At 45.1% G+C, this 14,907-nt stretch overlaps 1 protein-coding gene across 1 annotated transcript in view; it reads right to left on the bottom strand.

Moving 5' to 3' along the window:
- LOC139228327 (WD repeat-containing protein 72-like) overlaps window positions 1–14,907 on the bottom strand; it is a 173,712-nt gene that overhangs the window by 16,144 nt on the left and 142,661 nt on the right. The window contains exons 15-17 of the mRNA XM_070859512.1: window positions 8,468–8,553; window positions 1,158–1,252; window positions 873–1,062 (exon numbers count right to left, since the gene is read on the bottom strand). Coding sequence (XP_070715613.1) covers window positions 873–1,062; window positions 1,158–1,252; window positions 8,468–8,553 — 371 coding nt within the window. The remainder of the gene's footprint in view (window positions 1–872; window positions 1,063–1,157; window positions 1,253–8,467; window positions 8,554–14,907) is intronic.

Here is a 14,907-nt window from a genome sequence, read left to right as displayed (position 1 = left end):
AACATTATCGCCTGCCGCTTCATGTTGATTAAAAATAATATCACTCGTGTCAGCTTCGGTCAGGTTGCTAGCAGTCTTGCCTCTGGGTCGGAGGTTGTGGAATTCAGCCTAATATCAGGACTTGAGTCACAGGCTGCCATTCCGGTGCAGTACTGCGAAAGTGCTGCATTGTTGGTGCTGCTTGAGATTTTAAACTGAGGTCCTACCTCCCTGTTTGTGCACTATTCAAAGAAGAGCAAGGATTCTCCCGCTGTCCTGGCCAACATTCATCCCTCAACCAACAGATAAGTAGCAATTCATTTCATTGCCTCTTGTGGGATTTAGGTGATGTAAACAGCCGCCAATTTTACCTTCAAAACAAGTCATTGAACTGCAAGCGAGGAATTCAGTGTGTGAAACACTAGGCTAGATTTTGAGAGTGTGATCAAGTATTAAGTTATTTTCCTTTTTTTGTTTTAGCACTTCAGGTGAGGTTCTGTGTTGTACGTCCGTAAGGGTCTTGAAACTAGAACAAAAGGTTATCGAAAAGGACCTCAAGAGCTCAGCCTTGGTCTGCTATGTGAAAATTAGATTTCTGTCATTCCAACCTCTTCCCCTTCACAAACCATAGTAATCGTAATGAGACATATTTAAACTGGATGACCCACACAGTCACAGCCAATGAATCACTCCGACCTCCTCTCAGACAATGCCACCCAAAGAATGATCTGTGCGAGCACTGTGTGAAGCTGAGTGAATTGAATATCTAAAAGGTTGAACTAATAAAGTATCTATAAATGTTATATAAAAATTAAAATGTGAAAAAAAATCAGATTTACAATATAGAATTACAATTATTACCTAAAAAAAAAACCTTGTATGTTTCCACTTACTAGGCATGACAGTGATTGTATTTTGCGGTGTCTCTTGTAACTCTATTTGTTCAATCTGTGGACCTGTCTGTAGCTCGTGGTTTCCCTTCTGCGCTCTGATCACTGGTTGACTACTGATCGATTTCTTTCTCAAAGCTCTCAAAACCCTCTGCATTTCTGCTAGTAACATGGCTTGTACTGCCTCTAACAGCTGTCAAAAAAAAAAGTTTGACCAGAAATGTGCATTAATGCATACCTAAAAAGTAATCAGCGAATTGACATGCATTGTCGATTACAACAGCTTACCTCCACGGATTGGACTTGCCAACTGGCGATCAAGCTTCTAAGGGTATCAAGGCTCTGTTCTTTGCTTAAGCCCCAGGAGAGAGAGAAGGTTTGGTCTATGGGAGGGGAAAATGAAGTTTCAATATTTAGAAATCATTTGAATTACTATACAACAATAATCTGTGACCATCATCATCATAGGCAGTCCCTCGGAATCGAGGAAGACTTGCTTCCACTCTTAAAATATGAGTCCTTAGGTGGCTGAACAGTCCAATACGAGAACCACAGTCCCTGTCACAGGTGGGACAGATAGTCGTTGAGGGAAGGGGTGGGTGGGACTGGTTTGCCGCACGCTCTTTCCGCTGCCTGCGCTTGATTTCTGCGTGCTCTTGGCGATGAGACTCGAGATGCTCAGCGCCCTCCCGGATGTACTTCCTTCACTTAGGGCGGTCTTTGGCCAGGGACTCCCAGGTGTCAGTGGGGATCTGTGATAGATATATCAGTCGCTGTTGTGTTAGAAATAACAGCACTATTTTGTACGGAACCTGTTTGCTAATGTTCTTTTAAAACTAGAGAAAGTAGCTCGCCAATGGCTCAGTATAAAAGCACATAACTGAGTACTACAGACCAGAAGGTCCAAAACTCAATTTCTCATCAGTGCCGAACTACCACTCCCAGCCGTGGCAGCAGTACTTGTGCAACAACTGGCCTCCGTGACCCTGGATTAGAGGAGTAAAATCAGCCAGGGTTCCCACTTCTGATCCAGTGTCTCTCTCTCTCTCTCTCTCTTTCTGGGTAACAGGTGCACAAAGGGTCAAGTTCAGCTCAGTGAAATACTTTACCAACACTCATCATCTAGGCTCACACATAAAGAATGACCATTTGGCTAAGGTACCAGGGGTTGTCTATTGCCTTTGGAACCTTCCCCTGACCAGGGAAGAAGCCCTTAAAGAGAGGAGGAAGAAGATAAGGAGAGAAAATTCATCAACAGAAAATAACAACAGTTGTCACCAGCACCCAAGCGGTTGTTTTCCATGTGTGAGCATCAGATAGAAACAGTGCGTGACACTGGACATCTACATTTTGCAACAGGGTCACTGGGCAGTGATCATGGCTAAACAAGTTAATGCCTCGGTTAGAATAGAGAGAGCGACAAACTCATTGACTCGGATTTTGCAGTCAGTGGCAAAGGGATGGCGATCACCACTGACCCCGGGGAAAGCTGCCCACAAAGATCGAGTAATCTCTGTGACGTCTATTTCACCTTTCCCAATGTAAATTTGATTCTGGCGCCAACTCTAGGTGATACACTCATAATAAAGGGTGAAACTGAGTACTGTGTACAATGAGCAAGTGTGACCTTAGCTCCTTTAATAAGATTCCAGAGTGCAGTTACCTCGTGGGTGGCCTGCTTATATACTGTGCTCCCAAGGGATACTGGGATCTCTTAGGACTCCAACAGGTGGGCCCTCTGGTGGTCAGGTGTATACAGGTTAAATACATAACATCACTCCCCTGTGAAGTCAACAAAACACTTATTTACAAGGTGAGACGATCTGGGGCTTTACGCTCCCTTGTCGATCGTCTCGGTACAAATGCAGGTGTGGGTGGGTTGGTCAGTTCTTCACTGGGCGGTTGGGCAGCCAGCCTTGCCGGGCTGCTGGGGATGATGAGTTCGGCTTCATGGTCAACCATGATGTCAGTTGCCGCTTGTGTGTGTGCGTGTGTGTGTGTTGGAGGGTCAAATTTGGTGGTGTCCTCTTCGGGTTGTTTGTAGCTGTTGGTGAACCGCAATTTGATTTGCTCCAAATGTTTTCTATGCGTTTGTCCATTGGCCATTTTGACCTGAAACACCCTACTCCCCTCTTTGGCTGTGACCATGCCAGCGAGCCATTTGGGTGAGCACAAACACAGGATCATTGATCTCAATATCGCGTGACAAATTTGCGCAGTCATGGTACACACTTTGTTGATGCCGCTTGCCCTTCACGTGATTATGGAGATCAGGGTGGACAAGAGAGAGCCTTGTTTTAAGCGCCTTTTCATGAGTAGCTCGGCTGGGGGACCTCCAGTGAGTGAGCAGGGTCTGGTGCGGTAGCTGAGCAGCACTCGGGACAATCAATTCTACAGGGAGCCTTCTGACACACACTTCAAGCTTTGCTTGATGGTCTGAACTGCCCGTTCTGCCTGGCCGTTGGATGCAGGCTTGAACGGGGTGGATGTGACGTGTTTGATCCCATTGTGGGTCATGAATTCCTTGAATTCAGCACTGGTGAAGCATGGCCCATTGTTGCTGACTAGGACATCAGGCAAGCCATGCATGGCAAACATGGTTCGTAGGCTTTCAATGGTGGCCGTGGACGTGCTTAGACATTATTGCACATTCAATCCATTTTGAGTAAGCGTCCACAACAACCAAAAACATTTTGCTTTCAATGGGCCCGCATAGTCTACATGGATCCTCGACCACGGTTTGGAGGGCCATGACCACAAACTTAGCGATGTCTCTCTGGATGCATTGCTCAGCTGAGAGCAAGTGTTGCACTGGCGCACGCATGACTCTAAATCTGAGTCGATGCCAGGCCACCACACATGGGATCTGGCTATGGCTTTCATCATTACGATGCCTGGGTAGGTGCTGTGCAGTTCACATATGAATGTATCTCTGCCTTTCTTGGGCAAGACCATGCGATTGCCCCACAATAGACAGTCTGCCTGCGGGGACAACTCATCTTTGCGTCTGTGGAACGGCTTAATCGCCTCCTGCATCACCAGACCAGCTCCCATGAAGGACACAGTTTTTTTTAACCAAGGACAGTAAAGGATCCTGGCTGGTCCAGGTCCTGATCTGGCGGGCTGTAACGGGGGACTTCTCGTTCTCGAATGCCTCCATGACCATGAGCAAGTCTGCTGGCTGTGTCATTTCCACCCCGGTGGTGGGCAATGGCAGCCGACAGAATATCTGCGCAGTGCTCAGTGCCCGGTCTGTGGCGGATTACATAGTTGTATGCTAACAGCGTGAGCACCCATCTTTGGATGTGGGCAGAGACATTGGTATTAATCCCTTTGCTCTCAGAGAACAGCGATATGAGCGGCTTGTGGTCAGTTTTAAGCTCAAACTTGAGGCTAAATAAGTACTGGTGCATTTTTTTTACCCCGTAGACGCACGCCAGAGTCTCTTTTTCAATTATGCTGTAGCCCCTTATGGCCTTGGACAAACTCCTGAACGTATAAGCGATCGGTTTCAAAATCCCTGATTCATTAGCCTGTTGTAACATACACCCGACCCCGTATGACGACGCATCGCAAGCTAGCACTTATCATTTGCAAGGGTTTTACAGGACAAGCAGTTTGTTAGAACAGAACAGATTTCTGGCTTTCTTAAAAGCAGCCTCTTATGAATTCCCCCATACCTAGTTGTCTCCCTTACACAGTAGCGCATGTAGGGGCTCTAGCAGGGTGCTTAACCCAGGTAGGAAATTACCCAAATAGTTAAGGAGTCCCAGGAACGACCGCAGCTCCATCACGTTCTGTGGTCGCAGCGCGTTCTTGATGGCCTCCGTCTTGGCGTTGGTGGGTCTGATGCCGTCTGCTGCGATTCTCCTTCCGAAGAACTCAAAGTCCTGTGCCAGGAGCTGTAGGAGTCTTTGAAAGGTCGAGCGTTTCAACCTGAGCCCCACGCGATCCAACCAACTAAGAACCTCTTCCAGGTTCTTCAAGTGCTCCATGCTGTCCCGAGCTGTAACCAATATGTCGTCCTAAAAGACCACTGTGCAAGGAACCGACTTTAGCAGGCTTTCCATGTTCCGCTGGAAGATCGCCGCGGCTGACTGAATCCCGAATGGGCACCGGTTGTAGATAAATAGACCTTTGTGCATGTTGATGCAGGCGAGACCTTTCAAAGACTCCTACAGCGCCTGCATCGTGTAGGCCGAGGTCAGGTCTAGCTTGGTGAACGTCTTCCCTCCAGCCAGAGTCGCAACTAGGTCATCTGCCTTAGGTAGCGGGTACTGGTCCTGCAGCGAAAAACGGTTAATCGTTACTTTATAGTCCCCACAAATTTTAACCATGCCGTCCTCCTTAACTACCAGGACAATCGGATTGGCCCAAGTCGTTGAATTCCACCGACGCGATGATGCCTTCACATTGCAGCCTGTCCAGCTCAATTTCCACTTTTTCACGCATCATGTACTGTACCGCCCAAGCCTTGTGGTGGATAGGTCGCGTACTGGGAACCAAATGGATCTGCACTTTCGCCCCAGAGAAGCTTCCGATGCCTGGCTCGAACAACGATGGGAACTTGCTCAGAACCTGGGTACATGAGGCGTCATCGACGGATGAAAGCGCTCGGATGTCGTCCCAGTTCCAGCAGATTTTCCCAGCCAGCTTCTGCCAAACAACGTGGGGCCATCCCCGGCACAATCCATAGCGGGAGTTCGTGTACTGCTCCGTCATAGGAGACTTGACTTCTGCACTGCCAATTATAGGGATTAATTCCTTGGTGTAAGTCCTTAGTTTCGTGTGAATGGGGCTGAGCTTGGGCCTGTGTGCCTTTTTGCCCCACAGCCTGTTGAAGGCCTTTTTACTCATTATGGACTGACTTGTCCCGTGTCCAGCTCCATAGATACTAGAATACCGTTCAGTTCAACTTTCAACATTGGTGGACATTTTGTAGTGAATGTGTATACCCCGTACACTTCTGCCTCCTCAATACGAGTCTCCAATTCAGCCTGATCCACTGTAGATCAATCTTCCTCTGCAACGTGGTGGTTTGCAGGGTTTGCAGCTCGCCTGCACATTCGTTGGAGGTGTCCCATTGCTTTGCAACCAATGCACGCATAGTGCTTAAAGCGGCATTGATGGGGCCGATGATCACGTCCGCAGCACCAACAGGGTGTTAACTGCCTCGCATTAATGATTGATGGCGGGTCAACTGAGTTCGGGCTGCAGCAGCCAGCGTGTACGTTCTGCCCTGTACATTTCTGCTCGAGACCGACGTTACTTTGTGCACAGTTCTGGCCGAAACTTCTTTATTCTGCAAGATCTGCTTGGTGTTGTCGCTGGTGGACATAAATGCCTGGGCTACCGTTATGGCTTTACTCAGATTCGGAGTTTCTACAGTCAACAGTTTGTGAAGGATTGTCTCATGTCCAATGCCCAGTACAAAAAAGTCTCTGAGCATTTGTTCTAGGAATCCCTCAAACTCACAATGTCCTGCGAGGCGCCTGAGTTCGGCGACGTAGCTCGCCACTTCCTGGCCCTCCGATCGTTGACACATGTAGAACCGGTATCTCGCCATCAAAACGCTTTCCTTAGGATTGAGGTGCCCCCGGACCAGCATACACAATTCTTCGTAGGATTTCTCTGTTGGTTTTGCCGGGGCCAGGAGATTCTTCATGAGGCCATAGGTTGTTGCCCCACAGACAGTTAGGAGGATCGCCCTTCGTTTGGTAGCTTTCTCATCCCCTTCCAGCTCGTTGGCCATGAAGTATTGGTCGAGTCTCTCCATGAAGGCATCCCAATCGTCCCCTTCTGAGAACTTCGCCAAGATGCCAACTGTTCTTTGCATTTTCGCGCGGTTGTTTGTTACCTCGTCGCCAATTGATACACTCATAATAAAGGGTGAAACTGAGTACTGTGTATTATGAGCAAGTGTGACCTTAGCTCCTTTAATAAGATTCCAGAGTGCAGGTACCTTGTGGGTGGCCTGCTTATATACTGTGCTCCCAAGGGATGCTGGAATCCCTTGGGGCTCCAACAGGTGGGTCCTTTGATGATCAGGTGTCAGGCAGGTTACAAAGGGTTAAATACATAACACTAGGGAATTTCTAGCATCCAGCAACAGTGATGTCATCAAGCAGGCTAAGCAACCAATCACCTTGGTGAATTCTCACAGACAGCAAACCAGGAAGTAAAATGCACTGATTCTCCTTCACTTTTTATAAATTTTTAGAGATTGATATAAAGATTACAACATCCACATGGGATTAATGAAAGGTGATCTTATCGAAACGTAAAAGATTATGAGGGGGGCTTGACAAGGTGGATGCAGAGAGGATGTTTCCACTGATAGGAGTGACTAGAACTAGGGGGCATAATAGAACAAGGGGCTGCCCATTTAAAACTGAGATGAGGAGGAATTTCTTCCTTCAGAGGGTTGTAAATCTGTGGAATTTTCTGCCTCAGAGAGCTGTGGAAGCCGGGACATTGAATAAATTGAAAACAGAGATAGACAGATTTTTAACCGACAAGGGATTAAGGGGTTATGGGGAGCGGGCAGGGAAATGGACCTGAGTCCATGATCGGATCAGCCATGATTGTATTAAATGGTGGAGCAGGCTCGAGGGGCCGTATGGCCTATTCCTGCCCCTATTTCTGATGTTCTTGTGTTCTTATTATTAAGGTAGAAGCTGAAATATCATAAATAAACTTTAAAAAATATTAAAAACCAATAGATTTATCAATGCAAAAAATGTTACATTCTACAAATATAAAATTAATTTGTCAGGGCCAGAGAGGCTGCTCAGCAGTAATTAGGATTTAGTACGCCATTAAAAACCCAATTACACCTCAGTCAAAAGGCTTACTTTTGCGGGGGTTTTAACAGCGATATAACAGCGTAAGAGGGGAAGTCCTCACCAGTTCAGTCATTTCTAAAGATTGCCATCTACGGGAACTTCAATAGAGTGCCCTGTGGAGCAGCAGGGAATCACTGATAGCAACGTCTGGGTTTTTGCCTTTAATTGTGCATGTGCAGATGTCAGGAGTTGCTGTCAGTTTCAGAGTAATGACGGTGATGGCGAAGTTACAGCCGCAAAAATCTGGACCAAGAATGCATTCATTACCAATGTACAATTTTAACTTTTTAAAGATTCATGTTATTAAACAGAAAGAAACATCATAGTTAAAAAGGTAGCTTATTTTATTTTATTGTTTGACTTCACCAAGCAAAATAGAGCTGAACATATCTGGAAAGGTTCAAAGATCTTATTCCAACTGTCATGTATGTAGACCATGTATACTAACTGTATAGTCACATAAGATGTGCCACCAGAGGGCACTGCGGTGGGAGACCTGAGGGTCACCTGCATAGATGTGCAGGGCCCAGTATAAAAGGCTGCCCACCATGCTTGTGCCTCACTCTGGAGTTACAATAAATGGGACTAACAGCTCAAGTACAATACTAGACCTCGTGGAGTCATTCATAAGAGTATTGAAGACATAACACCCCCAAAGTTAACGTTTTACTCTAAAGTGTACTGAAGTTTCAGGATCTTTCTCCTGGAAACTTGGTTCCTACTGCTATTTCCTTTCTGTGGATCAGCACTTACTTTGCAACGCTTCTCCAGAAAATGCAGGGATTGATGGCTGGGATGTTTCCCCTCCTTTACCTCGCTGGCAGTCTGCTTTCTGCTGTCTGTAGGATAGTAACACATCGCTCGTCACCAAAGCAGGGCTGAGATCTACTTAAACCATTTCACATTTTGAGGACTATTATGACAAAGGCAGTTTCTTATTATGTTTTAACTAAAACGCTCACTTTGCAAACATTTTGTCTGTCAACACAAATGCAAAGAAAACTCAGCACTCAAACCTGTGCAAGACAATTAACTTTTTTGTTTAATCAAGAGCTGAAGATGTCAGCGCTCATGTCATAAAATAACCAACTTCACAGTTCTCAGTTCGCTCAAACAGAAATTCTCCTGTCTGAATGGACTATTTTCAATTTTTCCCTGTCACTAAATAAAAATGATAACTATTCCACGTTTCAGCATGAAATTGAACGAGAAGCATTTTTTTTTTGAACAAGTGTCAGGATCTGACCTGTGGAAGAGCAGTTTATTTGGCTACTTTTATTCACAGGTCCAGCACACTGGAAGTGGGCGGCGGAATGTAGCTGTGGAAATGTATTGGTTTTAGAAACCAGCAGAGTCTATTTTCCCAATATGTCACGTTAGAATGGAAACCCTTGCCCTAAAGATAGAACCTCCCTTCCCCTGGCACACACAGTGCTGTCGACAAGCGGTAAATGCAGGGCCAGCTCTAACTTCAACATCGCTGCGCAATCATTCTGAGCGGCTGCTCACACGCTCACAGTTTGCCAGCAGCAGGATGGTTCGATACAAATACCACAAAGCAAAACGTCATGAGGAGGTACTTTCCTTCTTTGTCATGGAGGTACTGTATATTAGTCTGCATTGGCACCGATTCTGGAAATCATTTTTAAAGCACCTGTTCACAATAGATCAGCTTGAGTATGAGAATATCTTAACTCTACTAAGTACTGAAGCAGTGTTGCAACTGGACAGTCGGTTAGATCCAGACTGGACACGTTAAGCAGGCAACAAAATGGAGCTTTTGTAAGCCAGCTCTGAGCTTCTGAATTTGAAGCTGTTTCCAAATATAGCGGATGAATCTCCTCTCTGCACCAGGTGTAGTGAAACAGTAAATTAATTACAAACGTGTTTATGATTTCACTACAGTTAGTTTATTAAAATATAATTTCCCATTCTTTCATCATTTGATGCTGGATCATTCGTAAGCCTCAAATCAATGTAACATGTGAAAAACAAAATGATCAAACAGCTTAGACATACAAAGCAAATGGCATGTTGGCCTTCATAGCGAGGGGATTTGAGTACAGGGGCAGGGAGGTGTTGCTACAGTTGTACAGGGCCTTGGTGAGGCCACACCTGGAGTATTGTGTACAGTTTTGGTCTCCTAACCTGAGGAAGGACATTCTTGTTATTGAGGGAGTGCAGCGAAGGCTCACCAGACTGATTCCCGGGATGGTGGGACTGACCTATCAAGAAAGACTGGATCAGCTGGGCTTGTATTCACTGGAGTTCAGAAGAATGAGAGGGAACCTTATAGAAACGTTTAAAATTCTGACGGGTTTAGACAGGTTAGATGCAGGAAGAATGTTCCCAATGTTGAGGAAGTCCAGAACCAGGGGTCACAGTCTAAGGATAAGGGATAAGCCATTTAGGACTGAGATGAGGAGAAACTTCTTCACCCAGAGAGTGGTGAACCTGTGGAATTCTCTACCACAGAAAGTTGTTGAGGCCAATTCACTAAATATATTCAAAAAGGAGTTAGATGAAGTCCTTACTACTCGGGGGATCAAGGGGTATGGCGAGAAAGCAGGAATGGGGTACTGAAGTTACATGTTCAGCCATGAACTCATTGAATGGCGGTGCAGGCTCGAAGGGCCGAATGGCCTACTCCTGCACCTATTTTCTATGTTTCTATGTTAATACGTTGGAACAGCTCTGCTAGAACATACGATACTTACCATCAGCTCATTTCATGCACTGGGGTGTTTTGAAACTCAGTAAGATTTTATATAGGCAAGTGATCGGAGAGCACCAAACAAATGAGATTTGATTAAGGACACACCCAAATAGGTTAACCTGAATGTCCTGCTGTATATTTCCAGAATTTTATGTATTTGTTACAAATATTAAATACTTGTGAAACAGCCGATTGCACTGATTTGCAATCTAGCAAAGTGGCAGCGCAGTTCGTCAACATCTGAATGTACTGCACAACTGCACACCATGTACAGCATTCATTCTCTCGGAAATCTAAGTTGGTACCCACACCTCCCCAACCCTACAAACTAAAGAAAGAAAGACTTACATTTATATAGCGCCTTTCACGACCACCGGACGCCTCAAAGTGCTTTACAGCCAATGAGATACTATGTTAATTTTTGGTGCGCCTTGAAATTTTAACTTTCACACTTTTTCTTTCTTTCTTAAAGAAGGAATATTTGGTGTGAGCGGAAATTAATTTTTAAAAATCACTTAGCCAGTACAGAAAGTAAATGGATCCTTTATAATAATCAAACAGATTGTACTAGTCTTCAGTGTTCCAATTTAATGTGTATATAACTTAAGATGCCAAATACAAAAATGGTAAGCAAATCAGCAAAAACAAATTTGCAGGAACCGGTTAATGGAATATTAGCCGACAAGAATCACTGAATTTTTCAATGCCACTCAAAAATCGATTTGCCCCACCAACAGCTTTACACATTGCTATCAAATACAGAGGCACTGTTTATTTTCAGATTATCCTACACAGCCTTAGAGCTTTGAGTCTATCAGATAGTAAACACTGCAGAATCTGTACGGTGGCCTTTGATAAGGCAACGGCCTGGTTTGTTAGTTTAGGTTCAGCCCTTCAAAAGCAACACTTCTCAAAATATTAAATTCCTCTCTAATTTTATGATTTGAAGTAATTTTGTTGGAAACAAACCATTTATCTGAAAGTTGGAAATATTTATTCAATTATCAGTAATTCTTCAAAGCTTCTGGCCTGCAGTTACACATGTAGATTTACTATCATGGTTTGGATAAAGGTGATTATTTACTGTCCTGGGATCTGCTTTTATGCAGAAGTTATTGTTTTGCCTAATGTGAGTGTAACACCTATCTGTAGAACGCACCAATTTATTGAGCGGTTTAAATAATTAGCCTCGAAATTATACTTCTGTTTCCAGATAAAACAATGACATTGTTAAATACATGAACATGGGGAGTTAACTGTTCCCAACAGAGACTTGCAGTAGGAATGCTACAATTAGCCTCAGCAGCCTAGATTAGAGAGTTGAAAAGCAGCCAAGGTTCTCACTCCTGATCACTGCCCACTGACCCTGGTTGAAATGCATACACACAAACACCAAATAAGGGCAGGATTGTCACCCGCTGTGATGCCCCTTCCCCCAATGTCCCCTCTAAGCTGTGAGCGTGTGCGGCTGGGCAGCAATCTGCAAGGTACCGTGCAGGCCACTCACAAGCTTTTCCATTTGAAATACCGCGTGTAATGTACTTGCTTCATGGGCACTTTGCTGAAGAATTCATAGCAACACATTGCTATTAAGCACTAATTGATAAATTAGCAAAGGTTTAACAATCACACTATACATTACCAGTTCATCCACTGGGCTCACAACTGCATACCTCATCGGGGATCCCCCTGAACCCAACTGGCTGGGTTTTTATGGAGTCTTGTGAAGATCATGTGACTGGCTAAGCCACTCAACTCAACAGTTCTACAACTATTTTGAGCATAACTTTTAATCAATTGCCCCCTTTTGGTAAGGGTACTAGAACAAACACATTTCTGAATAAAACTTTAAAGGAACTTAGTTCAAATTTAAATTTGGTTGCTGGGAGGTGATGATGCACTCCAGTCCCTCCGGCGCCAATCTCTCATGGAAGGCCGCGAGCGTACCGGTGGACATCTCAACCGCTCTACAAGTATTTTGTTGTCAACATCCCGAGAACTCTTCTTGTAGAAAACAAAAATAAACATTAAATCAAGTGCCCCCTTATTAAAGGGGGACAGGGGGGACACTCCAAACACTTTTCAAGCGCCTTTTTTTTTTGTTTTGTTTTTTTAAGGCATTAAAAAACACAAATTTTACAAGGGTCCCTCGGCTAGAAGGGGAGGGGCACTAAAACCTGGCAATAAAACAAATTAAGCTTTATACACTAATAATCAAATAAAAATTTGGCTGCCGGGGCTGATGATGCACTCCAGTCCCTCCGGCGCCCACCTCTCGCGGAAGGACGCGAGCATACCGGTGGAGACCTCAACAGCCCTACAGCTATTTTGTTGTCAACAGCCCTACAACTCTTTTGGGAGAAACACTAAACATTAAATCGTGCCCCCCGATCTGGGGGACACACCAAACATTTTCAAGGCCCTTTTTTTGTGTTTTTTTTTGTTTATTTTGTATTTTTTGGGGGTTTTTTTTGGGCACTAAAATCAAATTTTTTTTTCCAAGTGCCCCCTATAAAAGGGGAGGGGGACACGAAAAGCACCGGCAATTAAAACAAATTAAACTTTAAAACATAAAATCAAATTAAAATTTGGTTGCCGGGGGTGATGATGCACTCCAGTCCCTCCGGCGCCCACCTCTCGCGGAAGGCCGCGAGCATACCGGTGGAGACCTCAACAGCCATACAGCTATTTTGTTGTCAACAGCCCTACAAACCTGTGAGCATATTCACAGGTGCATACATTGCAGCGCGCATGTGCAGAAATTTAAAGGGACCGCGCATTGAAATAAATAAGCCACGCACAAGAAAGACAATTTCGAGGGAACATTGCTGATCACCTACGGACATTCACTATCAAGGATCACCCCAACAGTTCTACATCTGCAGCAGAAATAGCCTGTCCTATTGCACCTGTGGGGACCTCCTTGCATTTGTCAGCTCCGACTGTTGCGATGCTAGAGCCTGCTGCGGGCAAGGGGCGACCAGCTAGTTGCGAGTCACCTGCCCGTTCCTGTGCCTCGGCCCACATGCTGCTGCTGGAGGTCCAATCTTTATGTCGCCCACTGATCTGCTCCATCATGGACTGATGCACTGCCATGAGTTCTTTGAACCCCTCCGCCATGGTTCTCCGAGCTCAAGCACGCTGAATCCAGCCATCGTCACATTATGGAGTGTGAGCTATAATTCCTCAGTTGGAAACTTGGACTGTGCTTGCTGTCTGTGTATGGAAGGTTTCCCCTGAAGATGCCAGTGATGCTGTTCAATGGCAGTCTGCAGTCAGAAAACCCTTGCTGCAAGACATCACCCAACTGTGTACCAAGTGTTTGCATCATGCTCCACAAGGAGGTAAGTTATTAGTTTGTGGTGCTGAACTAGCTTACATTAGATAGCCCTGGGAAATCTGATGATGGAGCCGGCAATTCTTCAGTATCCACCATCACACCCACGTGCATCCTGTGAGTCTTCCTCTAAATAGATGATGCCTTCCGAAATAAGTTTCTGGGCTGGTGCCTGCTTTAAGCAGGTCCTTTTTAAAATGGCATTCATGGGATGAAAGCGTCACTGGCAAGGCCAGCATTTATTGCCCATCAGAAGCTGGTGGTGAGCCACAGCCTTGAACCTTTGCAGTCTGTGTGAAGATACACACACAGTGCTATTAAAGAGCGAGTTCTTTAGAGCAGTTTGGTCAGCCATTTCATAGTCAACCACAGTGTTGTGGGTCGAGAGTCACATATAGGCCAGACCGGGTAAGGATGATAGATTTCCTTCCCTCAAGGACATTTGTGAACTAGACAGGGTTTTGCAACAGATTTATTTAAATTTAAATTCCCTGGCTGCCATGGTGGGATTTGAACTCATGTCTCCAGATGTATTAGTCCAGGGCTCTGGATTACTAGTTCAGTAACATAACCCTATGCTACCGTTCCTGAGTGGTTACAGTTCTGGTACTTCTGTGCCAAGAAAAGGGCAATTGATAAGTACAAGTAATTACTTTACCATGTTGTGGTTGCACAGAAAGATTGATTTTGATTGCTTCACACAAGCTGGGAAACAATCAATTGCACAGATAAGGCATTTGATTTTGATTGCATAAACCCAGGTACGTTCTTTTCATTCAGCTTGTGCCTCTCCTCCAGCTGCATGTCACGCATGCATAGACTGCCTTACATCCACGCTATTCCATTCTACATGCCATTCTAACATTGTAAGGAGGTAAGGAGTTTGCTCTGTCAAAATCTTCTGCACAGCACAGCCGCACTCAGCTCACTTGGCTGTAAACATTGAAGAGAGACCTGGATGAGTTCCTGACAATGGCCAACATCACTACACATGCATTAGACAGTCCCTCGTGTCGAGGATGATCTGCTTCCACACCAAAAAGGGATGAGTTCACAGGTGTTTCAATGAGGGACCTGACATTCTAGGTCCCGAACGACAGTGAAGGGTGGAAAATGCCTGTGCGTGGAATCTTTTAACAT

This window comes from Pristiophorus japonicus, chromosome 17 (genome assembly GCF_044704955.1).
Source record: "Pristiophorus japonicus isolate sPriJap1 chromosome 17, sPriJap1.hap1, whole genome shotgun sequence".
Lineage (NCBI taxonomy): Eukaryota > Metazoa > Chordata > Chondrichthyes > Pristiophoridae > Pristiophorus > Pristiophorus japonicus.
This window is presented reverse-complemented; position numbering and strand designations above follow the sequence as displayed.